Source organism: Anser brachyrhynchus, assembly GCF_964034855.1.
Source record: "Anser brachyrhynchus genome assembly, chromosome: 1".
Taxonomy (NCBI): Eukaryota; Metazoa; Chordata; class Aves; order Anseriformes; family Anatidae; genus Anser; species Anser brachyrhynchus.
In genome coordinates, this window is record NC_137694.1 from 202,489,474 (window position 1) to 202,516,587 (window position 27,114).

Consider the following 27,114-nt stretch of genomic DNA (forward strand, 5'->3'; position numbering starts at 1 on the left):
CCCTCTTCCCCTCTCTCCCCGCTTCCTTCCTTCCCCCGGCGAAGCTTCGTGAAGATTCCGGAAGGCTCCGGCCGGTTCTTTTCTCCGAGGCACCCGAGCCGCCACCGCTCCAACAGCCTCCCGCTCTTTTTCCCCCCGCCACCCAGCGCCGCCGCCGCCATGTCCTTGCTGTGCTACAACCGGGGCTGCGGCCAGCGTTTCGACCCGGAGACCAACACGGAGGGTGAGAGATGGCGGGGGGCTTCCTCATCGTGCCCTGATGCGATGGGGAAGAGTGAGGGGGGGGTCTGCAGGGGAGATCTGAGGAACCCCCGGTGCCCGGTCACACTGCGGGGCTGTCCCGGAGCCCCGGGTACGGCCAGCAGCGAGCAGTGACAGGGCAGCACCCGGGCTGCCTCTGTTTGCATCCCCCACCGCCTGTCTGCTGCCGCAAACTGCTCCTCCTGGCCTGCTCCTCTCACAGGAGACTGATGTTTTTATGTGGTGCTTTCCCTCGCTAAATTTAGGGGTGAGACCGAGTGTTAAAAGAGGGCTGGGGGGCAGCTGGACAGCGAAACCTGAAGGGCCAGCGGGGAGCCCGCCTGGCTGGTGACAGGTAACAAACTGCTGTCCTGTCAGAAGGAGCAGCTGATAACATTAAAAGATTTTGCACCTCTTTGTAGGCTTAAGTTTGCTCTTGTCAGAATGCTGCTTGATAACAGGAGGGAAAAGAGGCGGTAAAAAGCAGTTTTTATTACTGTGACATACTGTAAAGGTAGAAACTGGAGGCCTTGAGCAACAGAAATTTTTCTTGAGAGTGCTTCTGAACATTTCTGTGGGTGTTGCATGCATAGCAGTTACATTATCAACTATTACTTTATTAACTTACAATATGTGTACTCATAGCAGGTGATTAAATGTGTCTTATGATCCATGCTTTGCCAAGTGCTCTGAGCTCTTGCTGAGCTTCCCCTGTGCATGCTGGGGGTCCTGTAGCTGGTGAAACATCATCATCATTCCTCAGAGGCTGCACAAGGGTGATCTGAGCTCTCAACAGGCTTGTCCTCAAATGGTTTGTGAAGTAACTCTCTGGGCTGACTCTTCTAGACTGGCCTCTTTGCATTAGCTTAATTTTTAGTGACGCACGAGATTAGAAATGGGCTAACGTGATCTAGCATGTGTACATTCTGTGATTAAGAACCACTGCTTAAACTGTCTTTATTTTTCTGAGCTAAGTCTTTTCAAAGAGAAGGGCAGAATTGTGTGTAAGACTTGCTAATGTTAGTAACAGCAAAAGCGGGCAGTTTGGAATGCTTCCACTCAGTAATACCACACAAAGCAGATAGGGTTTCTTATATCAAAATTTTTCATTAGGACTTCATGACCTGTTCTTGCTATTCAAATAACAATTCTTTGCAATTCCTTGTGTTCTAAAGAATACATATGATACAAATTGTAGTAGACCCAATGTAATTGGCATGGCCCTATGCTAACCACGTGGTGCTTGGATTGAGAAAGATAACTTCTCAAGATTAAGTTGTGTCAGTAAGTGACTGGAACATTTAATGGAGTTCCTGTGTCCTAGACTAAGTAGTTCTAAAGATAAACACAGTTCTTCACAGGCCACTTCAGAAAATCAAGTTTGATGTTTTTATGCTGAAGTAGGATGATTACAACTTTCAGCATCACTAAACTTCACCAAGATCAATGGGATGATTACTGCTTAGACATCCAAATCCCTATTTAGCTGTGCTTAGCTGTCAAGTTCAAGTGTTTCAGTGCTGGGAGAATGCTTCAGTCCAACATACTACAGGGGTTAAGGTTAATATGTGTTAAACACTAAAATATATATTCCTTTGAAAAGTTTTATATTAACACAATCTAATATGTAAGTATAAGACCAATAGTTATTAGGAAGCTTTTTCTTTCAATGAAAATAGAAAATAAGTCCTGTTGGCCTCTGGATGTTTTAGTGTTTTTGTCTAAATTCAGCCTACAGTTATAGATATTGCCATAGTGATGACTGGTGTAAGAGGCCATTAATCTTCTCTTTAGAATCAGATGGCTGAAATAATATATGCATATATTTTCTGTAGAAACTCATTGTTTCCAAAAAATGAGCAAGTGGCAACTGGCTGACATGAAGGACTCAATGCCTCTTAAAGAGAGGCAGAAAAAACAGCCTGAGGGAAAGCATTAAAGGTATGTCTACACAATTGTGACTGAATGCACAGTTCAATAACTTGTGGCGTGCCTAGCAAGGTACAAATTTAACATGCATTTTAGGTACATTAGCTGCTTGTTGCATTCACGCTGCTAAAAACTTGTGCAGCATCTGATGTGGACATTAGAACTTAAAACCCTTCTGCCCCTTTTAAAGTTGATCATTTTATTTCTTCAGAAATGAATGTCCATATGAACATTTCTAATCCATTTCAAGGCCAGGTCAAAGTTTGCTGCTAAAAAAAGCTTTTGTGTAGTTTTGAAAACAGTCCTGCTTAAATTAGAAAAATTTTTTGTAGTCCTTAAAACTAAAGCTGAAAAGGTGGTGTGCACAAACAGACTAAAAGTGTATGTGTTAAGTGTGTTTATCTCAATTTCCTCAGTGTACTGCAACAGTTTTTGGTTTAGGTCATAATTTGGAACTTTGTTAATGTGGTTTGATTTGGTCCTTTGCCAGAACAGAAAGACTTACTTTTTCATGATTGTTTATACCCTCTTACCTTGATCAAACTTTATGATGTAGTACTTGTAAAATAAAGATAATTGCAGAGCTGGTGAAAACTTATTTTATATATTTCTGAGGTGGAGAGAGGTGGAATTGGAAGAAATTGTAGCCTGTATTTTTGGAATTCATCTGCCCATTCAGCTTTTCAGCTTTCTTTAACTTTGGTCCCTATAATTCAAACTCTGTTCCTATAAAGTGCACCCTCTGATCCTTTGTCTTCCTTGCAGCATTCTGTTTCTCAGACTGAGTCTTTCTTTATGAACTCTTTATAAGCTCTTTCTATACCACATTTATCCTGATTTCCACATTTTATTCCAACACTGAGAAATTCAGAGGAATTCCATGGTAGTTTCCTACCTTTAGCAAACCCTTGAAGACATCGACTTTCTCAAGTAACTGAACAAAGTTCATGAGATTTAATGAACTTCCACTGCTGCCAGGCTGTAAAGCACAGCTTGCAAAATACTGGAGTATTTCCACAGGATAGCGGGTCTGTAGGCATAGCTCATTTCATCCTCAAGAATTCAACAGGATTCCATTTTAAATACCTCTAAGTTTACCTGACATATACAATTTTCTGCTCTGACATGCAACAAAAAGTGTAATGAAGTGCTTCAACAAATTAGCAAGGATGTAGAAGTAAGGTAATAGCAGACCAACAGTGTGTGCACTGTGAGACTGGGATTGGTTTGGGTAAGAAATCAGCATTTTAAAAAGTGAAAATCTGTGGTACTGCCGTCTCCAAAATGATCTGAGTATGAGAAGAAGAATTGCTTGAAAAAACTTTTTTGTCCCCATTAAAGAAAGGTATTAACAGCAGTGGAGAGGTGAGCTATATATAAAACAGTAAAAAACATAGAATGTCAACCACAGGCTGTCAGCTGAGCTCAAACAAATCAGAAACACAACACATTTCTAACTGCTTAAGCAACTGTTGCTGTGTGCTGAATGCCCCTTTTCCCCCACCTAATCTGAGATGAGATATTGTTACGAATACAATAAGAGCAACAAGAGTTGCTGGGCTCAGTGTGAGTGGAAATGAGTGACATTCTGCTGTTCTCTGAAAGCAGAATGGCAGGCTGCTCAGTGGGTAAGTCCTACTGCCCCAGCATCTTCTCTTGTGAAGCAGGCGTGTCGCTCCTCAGGTAGCAGCAGGGAGCGGGTTGTCAGCTGCTCCATGATGAGAGGGCTTCAGGAAGCAAGGAGAAAGGATCAGACTTGGCCAGATGGACAAACGGATGCCTGTCTGTCTGACCTGTGCGCTGGAGGGTAGCTGCCACTAAACTACTTGATTGTAAGATAGGTTTTGGTCTTGAGAAATGGTGCACAGATAAACAGCACCTCTCTCGTTTGAAACCACGTACTTGTCAGGGATCAAAAATAGTAATTAAAATCTTCTCATTCAGAAGTAATCTTTGCTGCTTAGTTCTTCTGTGATGGTGCTTGTGATAGCATGCTTTCATACTTTTGGAGAAGAATAATTATTTTTTAAAAATATAAAACTAAGCAGTGAAGTCCTTGGTACAAAGCAGTTTGGTTCTTTGTACATAGTAACAACATTATCTTATATTCCTGTGAGGTTTACCAGCGTTAGCTTTTCATCCTGAAGCTGAAAGAATTGGTAGAAGTTCACGGGCACGTATGTAAGTCCTGCTGAGGGACGAATGTTCTGAAATATGCCTCTTCCAGCTTGAGGTGGGAGCTGTCATCTTAAGGCAGTGTGTTAGTCTGACTGCATTAGTACCTTATAATTACATGCTGATTATATAACTAAAGAAGAAAAAGTTCTTTAAAATTTACATTTTTTTTAAGTGAAATAGTGATTTGTCTTTAGCCCATTTAATATCTGTAGGCAGACTGTCAGTAGAGTTATTTATTACTTCTCTTATTTGCCTCATTATTTGAAATGTGATATTTCTTACTCATGTGTTTTATGAAAGCGTATTATAAAAATTGTTACTGTTTGTGTTACTTTAAATTTTACCTGTTTCTACCAAAAAAATGCTTTAAAGACTAGAAGATAGCTAGTGTTTCCTATTATGTTCTTAATCAGATCATTAAAATATTATCCATGAGTATATGTCAAAGATGTTACATAATCAGAGCAATTATATTACACTTGAAAAATACATACATTAAGTAAAAAGGGAACAGTTACTACATAAAAATCTGTAATGTTGATAAACATCTGTGAATATTAACAGTTCGGTTAATAGAAGAGGTGTTTCAGCATGGTGTTTGTACAGAACCTAGTAATAACTAGTGGTACTCACGTGGCTAAATTGTGTGTATTGAAGATTGGCCTTTGACTTCATGACCTTAACCATCTAGGAAACCGCCAGCAGTGATAAAAGAACAAGCTAATTACCATGGATAACTGAATGAACTCTGAGTGTTTTTACATAGAAGGCCTTGATCAGGTGCAAGCAGGTGTATGTGATCATGTAAATGAGTGTTTTATGTTCGTCATGTGGCTGCAGGGCCGCCTTTATCACATCACTGAATTACTAATGAGGACTACTGTTGAAAGCAAGAGATGATCTGTAGAAAGTTTACTTCCTCCAGTTACTTTTATAGAAGTAAAGAGCAGAAGTTACTTTCAGGTGTCTGTTTCATGATTTGCATTGTATAATACGGGGGGGGGGGGGGGGGAACAAAAAAAGAACTCAATTATTTTGGTTTAATATATGTGCTCAGAAAGCTTGTTCTGTGAAGTCTGCATTTTCCTTAATAACCACGTGCACTTGGGTAAGTGGTGGGACAGCTCATGACATACCTGAATTGCAAGCATGAAATTTTTGCTAGGTTTGTGATCAGATGAATAAGAATTCTTGGTATGCCTAAATATTAATAATAGTCATTTTCTTCTAGATTCATGCACGTATCATCCAGGTGTACCGGTCTTTCATGATGCTCTCAAAGTAAGTATGCAAATATCTTTTTAGGTCTTATCTTTCCATATACGTAAAACAGTTGCTTGTTTTCCTTTTTCTCTTTTCCCAAGTCTGTCAGTTCTATACAGTAATGTCCAGTCTATAGCATTGGAGCAGCCCCATGAAATTAGAAAACCACACTTACTTAAAACTGCAAAAGGAACTGAAAACTGTATTCACACAGTTTAAATGTTGTGCAAGTCTGTTTGACTGGTGTTTCTGTTAATTGACTTTAGGTATCTCTACATTTTAATTAGGTCCTCAGAATAGGTCTCTGGATATGTTGAGAGGAGTCATACTCTTTCAGTTAATCCACTTGCTTGGAATTTAGACCAGCTGCCTGCACTTAACATGACTAGAGCACTAATGTGAATGTGGCATTTGCCTACTGTGGAAATTGATTGTGTTCTGTTAATCTGAAAAATTTATGTGTGGGTTGAGATGGGACTGCTCACCCACCTACCCCGATGGAGCTGTCTTGGGCTACATCTTCAGTAGTGAAGTACATATACGTGGGACTGTCTGTAGTGGTTAGGCCAACTACATAGCCCACGTTTGTTATATTAAACTGTTCTACTTCAGGATCTATTGGATACATCCAGAATGCCTTCTGAGAATGATTTGACAGAGAACTGCTTAGGTTGGCCAAAACAGTACTGGAAATCCTTCTAACAATTTAACAGTATATGGTCAGAAATCTGTGGTCCAGACGTGGAGCCTGGCTCTGTTCAGTGTACTGACATTGACATAGCCTCATTGTCCTTTCTTAGGGATAGCACTGCTATTTAACCAAGCTGGGGGGCAGTCATTTTTTTCTGATATTTAGGAACTGCTTCTGGCAGTGCATTTCAACCCTGTCCCATCATGTGGGTGTTCGGGGCACATGAGGAGCGCTACAGGCTGGGAGATGAGTGGTTAGAAAGCTGCCTGGCAGAGAAGGACCTGGGAGTATTTGTTGATAGTCGGCTGAATATGAGCCAGCAGTGTGCTCAGGTGGCCAAGAAGGCCAACAGCATCCTGGCTTGTATAAGAAGCAGTGTGGCCAGGAGGGCTAGGGAAGTGATTGTCCCCCTGTACTCGGCTCTGGTGAGGCTGCACCTCGAGTACTGTGTTCAGTTTTGGGCCCCTCACTACAAGAAGGACACGAAGGTGCTCGAGCGAGTCCAGAGAAGGGCAACGAAGCTGGTGAGGGGTCTGGAGAACAAGTCTTACGAGGAGCGGCTGAGGGAGCTGGGACTGTTCAGCCTGGAAAAGAGGAGGCTCAGGGGAGACCTCATCGCTCTCTATAGGTACCTTAAAGGAGGCTGTAGCGAGGTGGGGGTTGGTCTATTCTCCCACGTGCCTGGTGACAGGACGAGGGGGAATGGGCTAAAGTTGTGCCAGGGGAGGTTTAGGTTGGATGTTAGGAAGTACTTCTTTACCAAAAGGGTTATTAAGCATTGGAACGGGCTGCCCAGGGAGGTGGTGGAGTCACCATCTCTGGAGGTCTTTAAAAGACATTTAGATGTAGAGCTTAGTGATATGGTTTAGTGGAGGACTTGTTAGTGTTAGGTCAGAGGTTGGACTAGATGATCTTGGAGGTCTCTTCCAACCTAGATGATTCTGTGTGAGGGCTTGTGTGTGCTGGGTAGCACGTTTTCTGTGAGCCAGCGGTCATGTTGCAGGGCATGAGTCTGGAAGCGGCCGCAGCATGCCACTGGCAAATTACAACAGGAGCTGTTGGGTCAAATGTGGTAGTTAGACTATGGCAATTTGTTTTCTTAAAAAAATTATAACTGTACTAACAACACAGTGTATAAGACTTCTACCTAATTACAAGGACAAAAGTTATAAAGTTACCTCAAAAGATTGTGTTTAATTTCTCTTAGAGAAGCACTATTCTTAACACAGGTACTACTTCCCCCCTTCTTCCTAATTCTTGGTCTAATTAATTTATCATAATTTTCTATGAGTAGTTTTCTTCCTGATGTGAATTGTAGATAATTGGAAGTGGGCGGGGGTGGACGTTTTACTTCTGTGGCTGTAGAAATAATGAGTATTTTGAGGATATTTTAAAACTACCTTCTTAAAACCCTGTGTCTCATTGCTTAAGCTCTCAACATGCTAGAAAAGTGTGTTTGTTGGTTAAACTACTGGTTTCGAAAAGGTTCTTTGAGTTCTGAGATACATTGTTCACGGTATAAAGATAATTTTCTCTATAACTGGGTTTCTGATGAAAAATAAAGAAGTTCTCAGTTGATGTACTTGAATAGATGGCTATGCAATGCAGATCTCCAGTTTATGGAGGGAAATGAGCCGTTTAAAGACTTGCCTAGTGCTCAAGGAAGGAAAATACCCTCATCATTTTATAAAGGGGGCTGTACATTATGCCACAGGTGAGTCTCAAGTATAATATTTGTTTATTCTATAACATCTATGAAGATGTTACTTTACAGGATAAAGTAATATTTGTTTTTTTCTCATACAGAGTTGGCACTTGTCATGGATATGTTGCCTCGTGTTTACTGCATTTTTCTGATTAAGGCAACTGTAACAGGTTTCTCTGTCTTCTAAAAATGCAGATGATTACAGTATTGTCCAAAGAAGAGAATAAAATAATTGGTGATCATGAAGTGCCACATCTTATAAAGCAATATAACTGGTCTTTTGCTTTTTATAAACTGCTGCTAAATAAGGTAATCATGCTTGTTTTGGTTTTTGTTTCAAAATGTTTGTAGGGTTGGTCATGTTGTAAGAGAAGAACAACAGACTTTTCTGACTTCTTAAGCATTGTGGTATGTACTCATGATTATTTACAATTTTTACACTTGTCAAATCACAGCTTACATGTTTAAAATTTGCTTGCTTTTGTTACAACTGTCTTAAATCTTGAGTATGCTACTCTTCCTGCTATAATGTTGAAGTTGAGTTTATTTTTCAAGTTATGGTGAATATAATTAATTCTGTCAAAATCTGTTTACAGTCTTGTTAATAATGAAAGGTCAATGTGCTGTTTCTTGTTCCTTCACTTCATTTTGAAAAGTATGCATTTTTATTTAAAGTGCTTGCAAATTAAGATATTTTCCGTCATAGTTGTAGGATTACCTTTGTGGCCAATGTTATGAGTTGGGCTAAAGTGGAAGATAGGTCTGAAAAAATAAAAAAAACTTGTTGTGGTTTTTGATAACTTCTAATTGTGCACACAAAATACACTGCATATATATGTGTATGTAAGTGTATATATATAAACAAACATATCCTTTCCATAATAGGGCTGTACAAAGGGTCGTCATAATAGTGAGAAACCTCCTGAGCCTGTTAAACCAGAAGTCAAAACTACCTCTGAGCGAAAGGAGCTAGCTGAACTGAAACCCAAATTTCAGGAACACATAATTAAGGCACCAAAACCACTGGAAACAATTAAAAGACCAAGGTATTGTATACAGAATTATTTTTTTTTTCAAAATCTGTGGTTGATTGACCAAGTTAAAGCTTATTTGATTAAGTGTTACACAGCCTGTTCAATGTAAAAATTCCAAAATTAACGTTAAAAGAGCTTGTGTTTGGTAGCAGTGATGATGTTATCTTTAGCTTCACAATGAGATAAAAGAATTCGGGTTAGGACAAGGTATTACCGAATCTCTCAACACTTAGCTTCACGGGAAAACAAACTGTGGAAAACAAACTGTGGTGTAAAGCCTCGTAGCTTAGAAAGCCACTAGCAGTACTGTTTACCGTTTTAAACCTACATAAAAATAGTAGGGTGCGTGCATGTAGATTCCTTAATCACTCTGGTTTGATTCTATTGTTGTAGAGTACTTAAGATTTCCTGTTGAAAACTAAGACCTTCTTCTAAATTTCTAGGCTGGTTTCGCATTAAGAGTGAGAATGGGCACTTAGGAGTCTAGTTTGTTGTTGTAAGGGAGATTGGAAAGGAAGAGTCTTATTGCAAGATGGAAAATTACTACTGTCATTTTTTGTAAATTTTTTTTTTCATGAAGTTGACATGAATACATGGACATTTTTTTAGCCCAGATGAGCCAATGACAAATTTGCAGCTGAAAGTATCAGCTTCCTTGAAGCAAGCACTAGATAAACTGAAACTGTCATCAGAAAACGAAGAGAAAAAAGGTAAGGATATAGGCAGGTTAAGTAGGTATATGACACCTCTTGTCAGATAAATAAATAAGATGCTATTTTTATGTTGTTGTTTCTGAGGTACTTATTTGACAAAGACATTCATGTTCTTAATATTCTGGAAAACACTTCACAGTCTGTAAAACGATAATCAAAGTTAAATGTGAACAGTGTGGGGGCTTGGGTATTAGGAGTGGTATGTTCCCACAGCAGTTACGTGAACTGCTTATTATGTAAGATATCCTGCTATAATGAACATGATGGGAACATTCATTTCTAATCAAACGGCTGAAAGAATTTTCCAAGAAATGAACTCTACTCCTTTGCAAACGTGATACCATATGATGCCTTTCAGAAATTGGTGAATTTCTGCTGAAAACTAGCTGGTTCTCCCTTGTCTACTTTCCATCTTTTTTTTTTTTTTTTTTTTTATCTCCCAGAGAGCATTTCAGGATTGGTTCTTTTAGAAATGCTTTCCAACTTCAACCTATGTCCATTTGTGACTATTTTATACCCTTTTGTGCTTTTGCTAAAACTTTCATTTTGCTCATATTTCTCCTTGGTCTGTTAATAGCAGGAGCTTTTGACAGTCTCAGTTTTACCAAAAAGATTAAAAAAAAAAAAAAGTGACAGTAGTCTTGTGATTGTTTCACTTACTGTATGGTTGTAGTAATTCTCTTTGTGCTTTTTTTCCCCTACTTAAAACACTGTAAATGTATAGAACCTAAAACTTGATGCACAAATAATACAGTTATTGGAATATTTGCATAATTTTTGTTTCTTTGTACCTTTCTGGCAGATTTCAGTGACAAGAAGATAGATGACTTGTTTTTTCTAATCTATTTGGTTCTCAATAAAAGCAAAATATTTTGTACATTGTATACTTCAGTTGCTTTTTTCTGTAATATGATTCTTTTTGCAGAGGAGGACAGTGATGAAATCAAGATTGGGACAGCATGTAAAAATGCAGGCTGTTCAAAAGTAAGTGATTCAGTTTCACTCTTACACTTGCCTGCCAAACTATTACGTGCTCAGTTTTGTCTTGCTTTGTTTGTTCCCCCTCCCCCAGTACAAATCGATTGGAAATAGCATAAAATCCATCAGGCTTAACAAACAAATATTCAATAGCATACTTTAGTATTGATAAATGTGAGCTGTTTTGTATGGTGGATGTAGTAGGTATCAGATGTTTCATGCTTTTTTGAGGTCCATCCCAAACTTAGAATCATGGCATGGTTTGGGTTGGAAGAGACCTTTACGTACTTCTACTCCCCTGCCATGGGCGGGGACACCTCCCACCAGACCAGGTTGCCCAAAGCCCCATCCAGCCTGGCCTTGAACACCTCCAGGGATGGGGTGTCCACAGCTTCTATGGGCAACCTGTACCAGGGCCTCACCACTCTCCGAGTGAAGAATTTCTTCCAAATATCTAATCTAAACCTACTCTCTTTTAGTTTAAAGCCATTCCCCCTTGTCCTGTCACTGCACCCCCTGACAAAGAGTCCCTCCCCAGCTTTCCTGTAGCCCCCTTTAGGTACTGGCAGGCCACTGTGAGGCCTCCCCGGAGCCTTCTCTTCTCCAGGCTGAACAACCCCAACTCCCTCAGCCTGCCTTCACAGGAGAGGTGCTCCAGCCCCTTGATCATCCTCGTGGTCCTCCTCTGGACTCATTCTAATACTTTCCTGTCCTTCCTGTGCTGGAGGCCCCAGAGCTGAACACAGTACTCAAACTTCTAATCATTAAGCTTACCAAACATACAATACTGAAGTGTTTCAACTTAAAATGTTAAATAATATAGTGGTGAGAGGTGGCTTACTGATAGCACTTGAATTGCTCTTGATAACCTGAATGTACTTCAGAAACATCTGCAGAGCTTATCACATAATGCTTCCTGCCAGAAGAATCACCAAAGAAAATTGTTGTAACACTTCTAGCATTGAAATTAGTCTTTATATTACATGGTCTTTTAAACTGACATTGTTCTTTTCTTTGTTTATGGTGTGTTTTGTTGCTTCTTCTTTTTTTTTACTGACACTTGTTTTGTACAGAGCAGGACAGTCAAATCGCAATAGGTATTTCAGTGGACATCTGAAACTTTCTGAAAGTTTCTACTGAAACTCTGGTTGGAGAAGGATTTAGAGTGTTCACTCGTTTGTGTTAGGAAGAACTGATGTGATACTCATTGGCAGGGATGCATATTGTTTGATTTGCTTCTGGTTAAGAATCACAGATCATAGGACCACGTAGGTTGGAATAGACCTTCAAAATCAAGTCCAACCATCAGCCTGACCTACCAAGTCCCATCACCAAATCGTGTCCCTTAGTGCCACATCCATACATCTCTTAAATACCTCCAGGAACAGGGACTCCACCACTTGCCTGGACAGCCCGTTCCCATGTTTGACTACCCTCTGTATGAAGAAATTGTTTCTGGTATCCAATCTAACCTCTCCTGGCACAACTCGAGGCCGTATGTTCAGTTCCTTCTCCTGAAAACTGAGTAAAGGAATGGAAAATGGATGTGTCCTGGACCATGCAACTTTAATCTATTTCCTTTGAAGTACTTTTTTTCTCTGAATTTTCAGAGTATTTTTAAAGTTGAATATCTCTGAGATAAAGTGATCTTTATGAACACAGATGATGTCACCAATGATGCACTCCATTGAACCAATAGGAAGTACAACTTGTAGAAAAGGAAAGCCAGGGAAGCTTTGTGAATGGAGGTTGAGTAATTATTTTTGAAAAACTAGAGCAAGCCATTGCATTTGGATGCAATGCCAAAGCATCGCATTGCATTAACTACTGGAAAGCTTTATTTTACTTTGTGTTCAGTGTTCTTCTTTTGGGTTGTGTTTTGTTTGTCTTTTTTTTTTACATTTTTTTTTCCACTTCCTGTAATAGTAAGAAACTTTAAATGCTTTTTTTTATTTTTTTTACCAGACGTACCAAGGACCGCACAGCACTGAAGATGTATGTATATACCATTCTGGTGTACCTATATTTCACGAAGGGTTAGTATTCAGTTTGCTTGATTTTTACTTTTTTTTTTTTTAATTAGTCTGTTACCTGTTACTGATTTCTTTGTAGATGTTACCTTGTTTTCATTCTGTATTTCTCACAGTCGAAAATGGCAGTGATTGAAAAGGGTCTCCTAAATTAATGGTAATATTGCATAAAGGAAAGATCTTAAGTATTTACAATAAACAGTGTCCTAAATGTTTTTTGTTAATTACCTTGTTTGCAAACTTTAAAGGATGAAGTATTGGAGCTGCTGTAAAAGGAAAACGTCTGACTTCAATACATTTTTAGCTCAAGAAGGCTGCACAACAGGAACACACGTATGGACTAAAAAGGATGCAGTGAGTAGCATTAACATTTGTGCTATAGCAGGGCAGATAAAGTCCATGAAGTTGCCTGATTTGGGGGACGGGTGTGTACGGAAGGGTCTCTTTCAGACTCAACAGAATTGGGGTTCTGTTTACACGTCTGGTTTTCTGGTTTGAAGCATACTGAATGTCTTGGTTTGACTACCAGTAGAGCAAATACAGAGAGAGCTTCTTAGTTCATGGCATTGCAATGTTGGGGAAAAAAACGCAGAATTAAAAAGCACAAAATATTTCCATTTGAGGTTTAAAAGGTTCTTGGAGAATATCTCAGAATTTAATAATGGAACTGAATGCTTTAGAAAAAAAGCTGGTCACATGTTGGATACAGATGAACACACAATTCCTGTTATGAATATATTCTTTAAATTCTTGATACTGCAGACATAAGTATCAGTTAACAAAAGAAAATGAAAAATGTATTATAAGAGGGTACAGTCGAAGTCCTTTACTTCCTCATTCAGAGAATTTTGCTGCTTGCTTTGAAGATTCGTGTTAAAGCAGTAGTTTCAGATACTAAAAAGGAAAAAAAATAAGCTGAAGTGCTAAGCCTAAAGAAGAAGAGCGTTCTTGTAAAGAATTTACTCAGACATTAAGAAACTGTTCGTTAAATGTGTGCATATTGAGATAATGGGCTTCTAGCCGATTGGAGTCTTGCTTTCTTTGTTTGATTCCTTCCCACTACCTGCTGGATAACTCTGGTTTTGTAAAGGAGAACATGTTACTTTCATTCCATCAAAGTGTTCCTGCTTCTTACCATAGTCTCTGTCATGAACACTGTTTTCCTCGCTGCTATTGTATATCAGGGTCCAGTATCTGAAATATAGAATATAGTTGGTTTTCTTTTTGTTGTTGTTTTTTAATAAATCTAAATAGCGGTTTGCACTCTCATCTGAACACAGGGTATAGTCCTATGCTAGCTATGTTTATTGGGTGTTAAAATATTCCTGATTAATAATCCTGAATGTTTTTTGTTTTTTTTTTCCTCATAATCTTTTATTTATATAGGGAAAGAAGGTAGTTCCATGCAGGCATGATTGGCACCAGACTGGAGGAGAAGTGACCATTTCAATATATGCTAAGAACTCTGTTCCTGATCTGAGCTATGTAGAAGCAAATAGTACAGTGGTGAGTTCCTACCTTAATACGTAATTCCTTTCTAATTCTTACAGAAGCTTGAAGTTAGAAAAATACAGCTTCTACTTTATTTATTAAGCAGAAATACAGCTTCTGCTTTATTTATTAAGGCAGAGGTAGAACAGCATAAGAAACTTTCCTGAGAAACAGCTTTTTCTTGGCTTTTGTGTTTGTTCAAGTACACACAGCTTTTTTTTTTCCCTTCTTATTTGGACATCTTTACTTCAAAAAAAAAAAAAGACGTTAGGCTGCAATATAGTATTGCAGGAAAATCTTTAGACTTCTGCAGTTAAAACCTGAATGTGATGGAATCAGCATATGTGTAAATAATTATAGATTTGTAATTTTATTGTATTTGGCTTAAAGTAATTGAATATTGTTCTTGACAGCATGCACTTTCACGGGTTGTCATATTAAACAAGTATTAAAATGATACCTTTTGTGATTCCTTAATCACTTATTTGGAGAAAATGAAAAAACTTCCTGTAAGGTCTATGTGGCCGCTATGGTACACAGAGTAAGATACTTTAACACAGTCTATTAGAATATGTTTTCCACTTCTGTGTTTGAGGGACAGTTTGATCACTGTTTGTTGTAGGATCTGAGTCCTAATATGATATATTTTACTTAAACATACCTGAGGTGTCTCATGTTTTATTAGCCTGACAAAGTTTTCTGTTGTTTTTCCTTTTTAAGTTAAATATTCATATTGTATTTGAAGGAGAAAAGGAATTTCATCGCAATGTGAAATTATGGGGAGTAAGTATAAGAACATTGTTTCTATATTTAAATAAAAATAAACACACAACAAAATAAATAATACCACAAACCCTCAGCTACTTCTCTTTAAAAGCAGTTTATTTTTCCTTATTACTTATTGAAAAAAAACAAATTGCACGTCATTCAGTAATTAAATGTAAATCTAAATCTAGTGCCCCAAGTGACTGGGCCTGACATCGACTCTTATTTGAGTGGAAGGTTAAACAAGATGACCTCTCGAGTTTCCCGCCAACCCAATTTGTCCTAAGATTCTATCCTAAGTATGATAGTGGTGTTAGATATAAACTCTTAACGTTATGTAATTACTTTATGTATGCATTAGACCTATGTTTATATTGTATATACATGTTCACAGCTTGGGAATGGGAAAGGGCTGGCTTTTCCAGATAAGAGAGAACTCCATCTACCTAAATATCTGCTGAAGTCTAGTGATAAGGTACTCTTTTGAACTTAATTCAGTTTTGTAAAGTGAAGTGTGACATATGTTTTCTGTTTCAGGTAATTGATGTAAAGAGGAGTTATGTGAACATGACAGCTACAAAGATTGAGGTTACTATGAGAAAAGCAGAGCCTCTATTATGGGCGAGTCTTGAATTACCAGTATCCAACACAGAACAAAAGAAAGAGAATTCAGATCAATAATAATTCCAAGATATATCCCATCATGAAGTGGTGACTTGCTACTGTAATCAAGTATTTAACTTTTATATAGATAGGTTTTTTTTAATGCTAGACCTTATGTTCCACTCTACCAAAAAAAAAAAAAAAAAAAAAGATGCACAGTAAATGAGGGTGTCAGCTTGAAGAGTAATAGCTGGTTCTTCTGCTCTTGCTCCCGTGAGTGTATTTATTCTAGCTGGAGTGTCTCCATGGGAATTTAAAATAAGAGCTATTGCCCTGTGTTTACAATCTTACCTACTATGCACTGACTACCCAAACAGATAAGCTTTCAGTCCACAGCGTGTGTTAATTTTTCAAGTGTTCTGTTTAGACTGGATCTCCTTGGTAGTATATGTTCAATTCAGCACTCTTCATTATGAAGCATACGGTATTACAGATCTGAGTTTTTGAAGTGATAAACATGCAATTCCACATCTAAAATAAAAAGGCACATAAAAATAAATGTGAGAGAACACTTGTAGACTTCCATTTTTGTCTGCTGAAACTAATGTTTGTTTCAATATCTGCTGGCTGTAGAGGTATAAAATAAAAGGTATTTTAGTAAATGTTTCAGTATTTCCCGACTCTTGCTGTCTTTCAGGTATAAAAGCAGATCAGATTAAAATAAGAACAAAGATGGCAAGAGGGGATTTTTCTTATTCTCCTAACTTTGGTACTTGAATTTTTAAATGTAAACATGAATGGACAGTGAATATGGCTGAATAACAGCATCTCAGCTGTAGAAAATACACAAACTGCAGAATATTGTAAAGTTACCCAGCTACTGTATATATTTGACAGTCTTTACAATGTCTATTCGGTCCTATTCTGCAAAGTTCAAAACTGAATTTTTTCAGAGTGGATATTTTTAGGAGGAGAAGACAGTATGCACTGTAGGTATCTTAGAAAAATCCTTTCTATGTAGATACGCAGAGCTCTTGTTCCTGAGGATGGTAATCTAGGAACTAAATTTATGGGATAAATAAAATCTAAGGAGAAACAAACAACAAGCTTTCAAATGCCCATCTCAAATCATAATTGTACTGTTGAGCTAAAATATTTTAAAAATATCTTTTTGAAGAGCGTAGGCAAAATAGTAATTTGAAATCAGGACCTTAAATTTGTTTCCAATTCTGCAGCAATAATGATTTGTAGCTGAAAACAGGATAGTTTTAAAGATGAGACTTCTGTCTAAGGAATAATTCATGCAGTAATATTGCTTTCTGTTGCTGCGTGAAATCGTTCCTTAATTTTAGATTGCAGCTGAAAGAAAAATGCTTTAATGTGTAAGTCAACCAAAATATATATTATTATTTATTGTGCCAAAACTTAAATATATAAACAAGTAGTCCTGTGGACTGTGGAATGTGCTGATGCTCATCTATCTACCTTGGCAGACCTGAAATGAGTCCAAGAGAAACAGTGAAAGTAGTAAAGGCATTCTGAAGTCAAGTAGGGATTTCTCAGAATCTTCGTGTTTTCCAACAGGTATAATTTGCGTTGAGTTCAGAGTTCTGTCTTCAGCAGTACTTGAAATCCTTGAAGTAGTAACACATGCATTACTGAAGAAACCAGCCCCAAACACCTAAAAAGTAACGCTGGTGTTGAAATGTTTTAGTGCTTCTTTACCTTTTTCCTTGTTGACTTGGAGGAAGCGTGGTTGCTGACTCCTTTGGGCTCCTATTAAAAGTTCAAGTGCCAAGTTCTGCCTGAAAAATTCCATCGAATTCTAATAATGCCTTTTAAACAAAAATAAATACATTTGAAAATGTCAGATGCAGTGAAGTGGTAGGGTACAAGCTTACAAAAATGTATTCCTGCAGTTGTACGTCTAAAAGTTGTTCAGGTGTTCCCCATTGGGGAAACAGAATTTCTTCAAAAACAAAATTTCTTTTTTTAAGCAATTCTTGTGAACCCTGAATATACTAAGCACTTAGTTGAGCAAAATCTGGATGAATGGACTTTTGCTTTAACATTGTAGACTTTGGGACCCTGTAGCTGTTTTTTATACTCCTTGAAACTAGATCCTGCTAGAAGCAGGATCAACATTGTAGTAGTGAGTGGAAGAAAGCTCCTGCAGACAATGTCCTCAGTTTTGCTTTTTTTTTTTTTTTTTCAGTATTCGTTATTCATTCCTTCTATTCTTGTTGTTCATACTCTCAGCAGGGAACTACAGATGCCTCAGGAGTTGCATAATGACTTTTCCACCTCAGTGACAGTATAAACACTTTTAAAATGCACCTGTTTAAAAACGTGAGCAAACAAAATCCCAGTTTGTATCAGGCACAAAGGTGTAGATTTTACAAATAACAGCCTGCTTCTCCATGGCTTATGATGATTTTCAAAAAGTTAAGCTTTCAGATGGCATATGTCATAAGTCTTGTTTAACTGCGTTCTTAGCAGCTTTTTGTAACTATTTGTGTGCATCCATCATCAAGCTGCAAAAGCTGTATTGCTGAATTTGAGTACTTTGAGCAGGTCATTGTGGTTGCTCAAAACAGTCTCCAACACACCGGTGTTTTACAAAATGACATGTTGATATGGCTAGTGGTATTTATTTTCAATAGAATTGGGTTTGACTTTGACTTTTATTAGTAAGGGGAAAAAAGATAACTATAGTATATGAAAATAATCATAATGCTTCTCAGAAGCAAGTTTTGAGAGCTAAGCTAAACAGTCTTGCTCATGTAGGCTGTCACCTATTTAATAATAGTGAAATTAAATAGGGGAAGTGCAAAACGTTATGTACTGGGTTATGTGCAGTTCAGTTTGCCCTTCACGGTTTTGAGAGTTGTCCTGTATTTAACAAGTTGTTTAACTTGGGGTCTAGCTATATTTTTATAATTCATAAGACTTTAAAAAGCTATACTGTGTTTCAGAATGGGTTTGCATATTACATGTAGACAGCACATTATATGTCTCAGATATGACTGCCCCAGGGGCATGTAAAACTTCACAATACATTTTTAATGAGACAAAAACTATGTGGGTGCACGAATTTATAACAGAAATCTTAAATCTTTTTCCTCATGCTTAAGTCCATTTTCCTACCTACCATTGTATATCTAAAACAGAACATTTCCTGGAGGAGTTGGAGTTCATTTTTGAACTGTTCACACGCTGTTAGCACTGGGCTGCTCAGATACTCTGTTATATTTTACATGGCACTGATGTAACTTCACAAAAAAATCTTCCATCTGATGATCTTCTGGAACACTTGCATTATCAAGTCACCATTTCAGTAGTTTAGGGATTAGTTATATTAGGAATTTTGCCTTGAAAAAACTTCTACTTATTCTATGTAATGATGCATTTTTTGCTTGCATTCTTTAAAAATGGCATGATTACTGGTTAAATACTGTACCTGTTAATCAATTGTCTTTCCTTATTGCTACTATTTTTTTGTCTTCATTCAGGAAAGAGATCCTATTTAAAGTAATGAGTTACGTGTCTGGAACACTGTTTTAAGGCGCTAATAATTTTGCCATTATAAATAAGAGTCTTGAATTACGGTTGGGGGGGAGAGATGTCTTTTTGCATGGTTGTTTGATTCTGCACATTCATAAAAAAAAAAAAGCAGAAATGAATCTCATGTCTTCATGTTCCATTTTTTTCTAAATTTATTCAATAAAATTCTTATTACATGCTGGTTATGCTTGGATTTTTTGACTTCGTTACGGGAGAGGGCTTCCGTGTAGATTTGTAACACAATTATGAAAACGTGGGCATTTTCCACGGGTCAGTCTGTATACAAGGGAAACTGTGTCCAAGGCGCGCAAAGTTCAACCCATGTTCATAAAACCAACATTTTTCTATTGAATTGCTGAACGCTTTATTTTCATGTTAGCATGAACAGGAATGAAAGAATGTGCTGTGCATGAGTGCCATCAAGTGTGCATTTGTCATCAGGCTTGTGAGTTCAAAGGGAAGGGGGATGTAGAAACAGATACCTGCCATCTAAAGGTATGTGAAATGCATGGATGTGTTTTTCTTCAAATTAATTGATCAGCTCTGTGATGACTGATTGTGGCTGTCCAGAAAGTGTATTTTTTCTTTAAATTTTGTTTTTGTTTTTCAGGCAGTTCTGCTTTGTGACACGGAGCATCCTCTTGAATAGGACATTTAATTTTTGTTACCTACTAAAAGCAACTATTTGAAAAATTAGTCTCTGGTTAAATATTAATAACAGCTGCATTGCAACCAAAAGTCATTCAAAGCTAGCTGGAGGCAGAACTGTACCTTACAGCAATCTATAAAATGTGGTTAGTCCCAGAACCTTGTTCTCTGGAATGTTTATTTTAAATTTAGCATAAATACTGATACTGCAGTAGCGTTACAGAATTCAATGCTTAGGGTTGTACTAACTGTGCTTCTAGCTTAATATGCTTAACCTAATTTGTTCTTCCTCATTGAAAATCAGACTTGTGTATTAGAGGCACTTGATACTGTGCACTTCCAGACCCTGAGGGACTTTTTAAATTTTTAAAGGAGTGCCTTGTAATCAAGTAATATTGTATACATGAACGTTAACCCAAATTTCTGAAGTTCTGCCTTCACTTGTGAATGTAGTTAGCGTTTGGTTTGTTTACTTACTAATATAGTCTACAACAGAAGCGTTCAGAATTATTCTTTGATTGGAGCTCTGAAAATCAGAAGCCTGTCAGCAGCTCTGTTAGAAAATTGTTACTTCAATGAATTTATAAATTAAATGGAGCTCTTATGCTTGCCACGAGCCATGTGTTAGCAATTGTAAAGAAGATTAAATGGAAGCAATGAATGGAGTATGTTTAAATGTAGTTGGAAAATAATTTTAAAGTCTTAAAGGTTTTCAGATATTTTTTGAAAGATACAATATAAATTGTAGAAAACACATTAAGACTGAAGGTTAATACAAAGCAGCAACTCCAACTGTGAATGATCTAAAGCACTGAATATTTGAAATCACAGAACTTTGTAATTTTCCCCTTTTTTCATAAAGGTTCACCTTGTTGCTGTGAGCACAGTGGCACTGAAGCATTTCTTCTTTTTATTTTTCCCCAATAATGTTTTACTTTAAAACACAGACTGTTTCGTTTATTGCACCATTATATTGATCCACAGGGCCTGAAAACTGCAGAGTGGTTGGGTTTGCCCAGTGAAAACTAGTGTAAAACCTGGATGTGGTTGAGTGGCAGCACCACGGAGCGTATGGTTCTTAAGCTGAAGCACATGTCGTTTTTGTGAGTTTTTTCATTTCACAGTTCTGTTATTAGCTCGGATGTAATGTAAATATGTTAGTATTGCATTGTGGCAGCGCCGTATGCCCTCATTTTCCCTCTACGCATTTTAGGTACTCACTGTTGTCTGCAGAACAAGCACTAGCCATGAGAGAGATGATGTTTTGTCACTGAGTGAGACCTTGTTTATATGTCAGAACTTCTCCATAATCTGGTAATAGGTTTTTGGTACAAAACTGAGTGTAATACTGCCTGAGAAGCAAGTGCTGAGTTCTGCAGTTACACTCAGAGTCCTGTATAAATGTATAGCCCTCAGTCAGGCAATCGTATGTCAGACTCCAGGTGGCTAAAAATGATTGATATTTGTGAAAGCAAAATCCAATCAGGCTGAATTATGTGAACTGGGCTGGTTAGAAAATGTGAAAGAAATAAAAAGCCCATTTCTCAGACTTGCCAAGACTATATACAAAGTATGTGTAAGACTACGTATAAGTAGCTGTCCTTACTGAGTGTTCTCTGGAAAATTTGGGCTCTCCCCCCAGGTGGTCCCTGAGTACAGGTCCCTGCTTACAGCTCGATAAATACAGCACTGCCACAGCTGGTAGCAAGGCACCGGCTCCTTCCAGCTCTGCAAGGCCTTGGGACTTGCCAGGCTTGCTTTGTCTGAACTGCTCATCGCCTGCCTGGAGATCTGTGTTAGCTCATTTGGATGTTTTAATAATCTTCTGATGACCAGGCTATTGCCTCATTTGTTTTATCTTTGATTCTCCTTTTATAGTTTATGGTATAAAAATATTTTTAATATAGCTAATAGTAGCAGGCTTTTACTCTGTGTGGAGCAACGTATTCGCGGCCCTCACATTTCACTGCAGAGGAATAAAAGCCTGATACATCAGGGGACATGAAAGCTGTGGCACAGGGTGCAAGGTGTGCCAGGAAACAGGTAGTAGCCCCAAACAGACACCAGGATGAGGAAGAAGCAAGCATTAATCCCATACTCCTTGTGAAGGGCTTGGGACTGCTGATCACTGGCTGCAGCTGTCCCACCCCATGCTCAATCAAGCTCAAACTGAGGACCCAGCAAGGCAGTGGAAGGGGTAGATACTAGGCAGTATATATTTAACTATTTTAACTGGTTTTAGTTTTTCTATAATAAATAGACCGAGATAAAAATTGTTTGGACACTTAAAATTTTAATTACACTAACAGTAAACTTGGCTTTACCTGTAAAGTGTTTCTTTCTGCCCCTAACAGGACAGGGGGGGATGCTTGTGTTTTACTCCTCTGCCCTGGCAGTGGGTGACAATACACCAGTGCAGTTCCTGCACTTCCGTAGGGCCAGGGGCCAAGATAATTCTCTCTGAACTGTGGGCTGAAGATGGAGTTTTAGGGCAGGCATAAGGTGACAGCATGCAGGCTCAGATGGAAAGAGTATGGAAACGTGGCCTGAGAGAAGCAGAGAGCTGAGGAAGCAAAACAGTGCGGCTCTGTTCAGGAGGGAGCTGTTTTGGTTCCAGGAAAATCAGAAGGGAAAAGTGATCTCGGAGCTAAGTCTTTCAGTGCCCAGTGTTCGCAGCTGACCACGCTTCCCTAGCCTGATGTCCTACTGCTTACGGGTTACCTAAGGATGTGTTGCCACAACAGTTGCTGTGTCCAGCAACTGTGGCTTGAGTTTCCTTCTAAAAATACAGCCAAGTTTGGAGATAATGTGGATGGCAGCCTCAGGAATGCGTCAGCAGCTCACTGTCAGCAAGCGAGCCAGCAAAGCACATCTGGGGAAGGTGCCATGTAAACATAGCAGGTCTATTCTTATCTGATCCCCTCCTGTGAAATGCTTTTCCCATTATCGCTGCTCCTGTTCTTTCCCTTTATGGAAGATTGTAATACACGTTTACTTGAACCAGGTCCAGCCCCTCCTACATGAGGTGCTTTGCAAGCCAGTCCTCCTCCTCCTTTCTCTTTCTCCTCCATCTCCCCTTTCTCCTCCTCTTCCTCCTCCTCCATTCTTGGAGCTCCCCAAGGGCTTCCATCCCAAAAATGGCTGTGCCTGACATTGACTTGAAGAACAAACGTAAGTCTTCTTGGATGAGGAAGAAAATATTTAAAGGTGTCAGATCCATCAGGAAAAACACTGATGGCACTGCCATGAGCTGCCTTGACTTCGTGGATTACAGCTGGCCCAAGTACAGAACCAAGCCGTGGGACAGATGGTGCCTAAACCATTTAGGCTGAGTTCCTTCTGCTGATGAACAGCAGTAACTGATGTCCCTGCTGAGCTTTACTCAGAGCTGAAATCTAACCGTGCTACAGACACAGCTAAATTACGGGGTTAAACAGCAGTCACTTGTACTTTACTGGAGATACTTCTCAGTAAACTGAGAAAACAGACTTCTAAGTCTCAGGGGTGTGATGGCAACAGACCCTTTCAGACCCTGTTGGCATCTTCCAGAATCTCCTCCTGCTGCTGTTTTTCTCAGGATTAATGTGGGGTCACTGTGTAGCTTCTCCCTGCAGATGCTGCACGGCAGCTCTTAACCCCGAATGGCATCACTGCAGGATAAATTATTTCTGCTCTCAAGCAATTTTGTTATTTTCAAAAGACCCACGACTGACATTTTTAATCAGTACCTTTGTTCAAAAAGGAGAGCAATCAAACCTTAAAGGATATATTTATTAATTTTCATGGCTTTCAATCAAGTGCACATGAATAGGGGACCTCTATGGGTTTGGTAATCAGTCTACCTCTAGAATGTAGTAGAGAGGAAGAGAACGAGATTTAAGCTACTTCATACAGTTTTCAGGATGTATATACGTTCATAATAGTTACTAATAAAGTCAAGAAGAGGAAGGAAGCAATGGATTCCAGCTGTGCACTTACTCTGTTGTGAGATTTAATTTTATACTGCTCCAAACAGCACATGGAAACAACAAGAGAGAACACGCTACTTCGTAGCAGCAATGTAATGGCACAGGGCTGCAAAAACTTTCACTGCAAGTGTATGTTTACTGGAGAAACATTTGTTCCCTCAAGTGAGAGGTGGTTTATTTTGTTACTGAGATATTTGTAAATTAAGACGAACGCATGCTACGTCAGATATTTCCTTTTTCTATAGACATTCCTTGTTTGCCTTACCCTCTGATAGCGCCTAGGGCAGTGACCACTGACAGCTCCCCAGGGAGATGAGCAAATTTAATGGGTTGCCTCCGCTAGGCAGAAGTAAAGAGCACAAAAATATAGTCACTGTTTTGGTGTCCTCAGCATTGTGCTACCTAGTGCTCTCTTATGTGCATGCTAACGAGGTGTGCTAAGGTGACTGCATTTTTCAGTGGAAAAGGTAAGGGATGGACTGTGGAAGTGTGGTCTCCTTGGGTGCAACAGGCTTGATATGTGAAAAGCAAAGTAACAGTGGATTACGAGCACGGTATCCATAGGTACACAGTCCTTCATCTTTCAGAGATGCTTATGGAAGTGATGCCAATGCACACATGCACTTCTGCGTGGTATCTTCCCCTCAAGCCAACTTCCCAAAGGACTAACAATTGGCATTTCTGGTTCCTTTGCCTGAATTCAAGGCATTTGAGATGAGAGGCTCTTTTGGTAGCCTAGTAGCTGTTACGTCCACTGCCCCGTTTCTCAATTCTGTCTTTTTTAGTACTCCATCTGTTCTACTCCCCATAAAACAGAAAGCATTTTATTCCCACAACCTGCTGCAATTTATGGTTGTGAGATAAGCTGTAGTATATTTTACGTAAGAGAAAATACCGGTTATTATCAGCTCCCTCACAAATTGGAATGTGATTTAATAAAATTCTTGCAACTTTATTAGTTGTAAAGCAAGTGGATGAGAAGTACATTTAAAGGGCAAATGAAGCAAGAATCAATTTTTTATTTTCTTTTTTACAAATTAAACAGTTTTGTACAATTATCCATCTCATGCATTTCAGTTTCTCTTTGAATCTATATGCAGCTCTTGATGGAAAGCTGTCTCAGGTCTTATTAGAAGACAGAATTACTCCATAATCTCAAGCCCCATGCCAGTAGCAACCACACTGTCACACTATCATCCATCTCCCTCAACTGGAAGGAGACATCTCTGCATGAAAAAGCTCCACCGGGGGAAAGAAAAAAAAAAAAAGCTGCCATTGGCTTGAGACTAGTGAAAGCACCAAAAGGAGCAGGGACATCCGTTCTGTTACCCCCCACAATCTCTATTTTCCAAAGTGTAAATAAAGGAGGGAGGTGCACAGTGATTTTCAGAGGGGGTGGACACTCACTGCACTCGCTGTTTGTGGCTCTCTGCATAAATCCCCAATATCATGGTTTTGGATTTCTGCATAAAAGCAGCTGTTTTCTCTGGTTATGAGGAAAGGCTGGTAGCCCTTTCGGCAATTAGCCAGAGGGCTGCTATTTTATTTTCTTTTTTTTAGGAAAAGAAAGCAAGTCTGCAGAATGAGCGCTCACCAGTCCTGCAGAATGGGTACTAAAATAGAGATACTTTTGGTGTGTTATGTGATAAACGCAATCAGCAGAGCAAGAGAAATGTATGCGCTGAGGACTGCTTCATTTGTGTTTTTTTTTTGCTGAAATGTGTGGTGTTGTTCAGCGCTATGGGCAAGATTTGCTGACAGTTTTGCAAATAACTGGATTGTACATACAAAAGATGTGGGGCATCAAAGTTGTCAGATCTTTCAGAAAAAAAATCTGATTGGGAATTGAATCTTCCTTCTCCCCACCCGCTTGTCCCCCAGATTGTCTTCCATCCAGGGTTGTTCTTAAAGTTACAGTTTTGCCAGTATCAGAGAAGCAGTAATTTCTAGCTGCGGAGTTGCTGGAGCACAGAGCTCCTGCTCCCCCTACCTGTGCATCTGTGTGACGGAGCTCAGGTACAGCAGGCAGTTCGCAGAGCCTGGGTCGCTGCAGCCTGACTGCAGGGCATTCAGACTTTGCTGTTTCAGCTTTTCGAAGCCATCATCCTACGCTACTTCCTTCAGTGTCCCTGCTGCTGCCTGCACAGTGAAGGCCGCAATGGAAATCTGCCTCTTCACTTCTTCCCAGGCTTCCTGCTGATCTGCTTTGCTTTCAATATCAAACATGGCATCATAGATCCCCGGGAAGGACTCGCCAGCGTACTTGTTGTGACTGCTTGGAGCAAAGATGACATGTCTGTGGGGAAAGGAAAAAATGTATGTATACTAAGTAAAAAAAAAAAAAAAAACATTTAGAGAAACATCAAAAAATGATTGAGCAATTGAATGGTGATAGAGCTGGGAAAGGAATGTGAAAAGAGGGGGGAAAATCTATGGGAGAATTCTTGAGAAGAACACAGATTCTTCAGAGGAGAAGTGATTGTATTGGAATTGAAGAGGGCAAAACCATGGCTTAATTTTTTTTTAATTTATTTTTATTCTTTTATAATTAATAGTTGCAGATTTATTTTCAAATTTATTTTGTTCACATGAAGTAATAAAACGCATTTATAGATGCAAAAGATGCCCCCCAACTCGAAATAAATACTAAAACTGCAATAATAGATGCAAGCAAAAATAAAATATATTAAAAAAAAAAAAAATCTCTAAATGTTACCTAACACCCAACAAGAAGAACTGTAGAAAACAACCACTTCATTCTTCCAGAAGTGTGAACAACAGTTTATCCTAGGAGGTTGGAAGCGTGATTCTCAATTCTACCTGCCTAAGGGGCTTCTGGCGTGGTGTGAAAGCCATCAGGCAGTGAGTCAGATGCACCCAGGCATTAGGAAAACGGGGATGCTGAGAGCAAAGGGAGGCGCTCACACACCTGATGCTGAAAGCTGGCTTCCAGCAAGTGTTCCTAATAACTGCAGTGCACTTTTATAAAGGATATGGCGGTGCATAAAGTATTGTCCTTCTCCAGCCCCACAGACTTGTACAGAGAAAATTTCAGTAATAACCAGTTAAGGGTTTAAGCTCATGGGAAGCAGCCAAAGCTGGGAGAGACAGGATTCTCCAGCACAGCCCATGGGCCTTTCTCCATGCTGTGATCTCTGTGCTGTCTGTCCTGAGGGGAGACGACACTCTATCCAGTCTCTCTATCTCTCTTTACCTGACATCTCTCTCTCTTTACCTGACCTTCACAACATACCTGTCCTTTTCTTCTTCCTTTTACTGTACTCCCTTCTTTCCTTTCTTTCCATACAGTTGTT

At 39.0% G+C, this 27,114-nt stretch overlaps 2 protein-coding genes across 6 annotated transcripts in view; one reads left to right on the top strand and one right to left on the bottom strand.

The window, feature by feature from the left end:
- Positions 1-13: 13 nt before the first annotated feature.
- Positions 14-19,364, top strand: CHORDC1 (cysteine and histidine rich domain containing 1). 3 transcript variants are annotated; one of them, XM_080567620.1, is made up of 11 exons: positions 14-223; positions 5,579-5,628; positions 8,358-8,414; positions 8,892-9,052; positions 9,650-9,750; positions 10,679-10,737; positions 12,697-12,767; positions 13,010-13,115; positions 14,148-14,267; positions 14,973-15,035; positions 15,555-19,364. In XM_080567620.1, exons 1-11 carry the CDS (start codon positions 160-162, stop codon positions 15,696-15,698), a joined length of 996 nt encoding a protein of 331 aa, XP_080423746.1. In that variant the 5' UTR covers positions 14-159; the 3' UTR covers positions 15,699-19,364. The 3 variants fall into 3 exon arrangements, with proteins under 3 accessions (XP_080423746.1, XP_080423745.1, XP_080423747.1); XM_080567619.1 differs by lacking the exon at positions 14-223 and adding an exon at positions 2,217-5,310; XM_080567621.1 differs by lacking the exon at positions 14-223 and adding an exon at positions 5,380-5,455.
- The window catches only part of LOC308182594 (N-acetylated-alpha-linked acidic dipeptidase 2-like), a 47,159-nt gene continuing 37,854 nt past the window's right edge, over positions 17,810-27,114 (bottom strand). For all 3 annotated transcript variants that reach the window (XM_080567488.1, XM_080567487.1, XM_080567489.1), the window contains one exon: positions 17,810-26,096. In XM_080567488.1, coding sequence (XP_080423614.1) covers positions 25,907-26,096 — 190 coding nt within the window. In that variant the 3' untranslated portion in view covers positions 17,810-25,906. The remainder of the gene's footprint in view (positions 26,097-27,114) is intronic.

Bases quoted from the DNA above. Each gene is read 5' to 3' on its own strand.
- CHORDC1 (XM_080567619.1), top strand. From the start codon at position 5,244: ATGATCTGTAGAAAGTTTACTTCCTCCAGTTACTTTTATAGAAGTAAA. The intron at 12,768-13,009 runs GTTAGTATTCAG...CAAACTTTAAAG, and splicing joins GTACCTATATTTCACGAAGG to GATGAAGTATTGGAGCTGCT. The intron at 14,268-14,972 runs GTGAGTTCCTAC...TTCCTTTTTAAG, and splicing joins TAGAAGCAAATAGTACAGTG to TTAAATATTCATATTGTATT.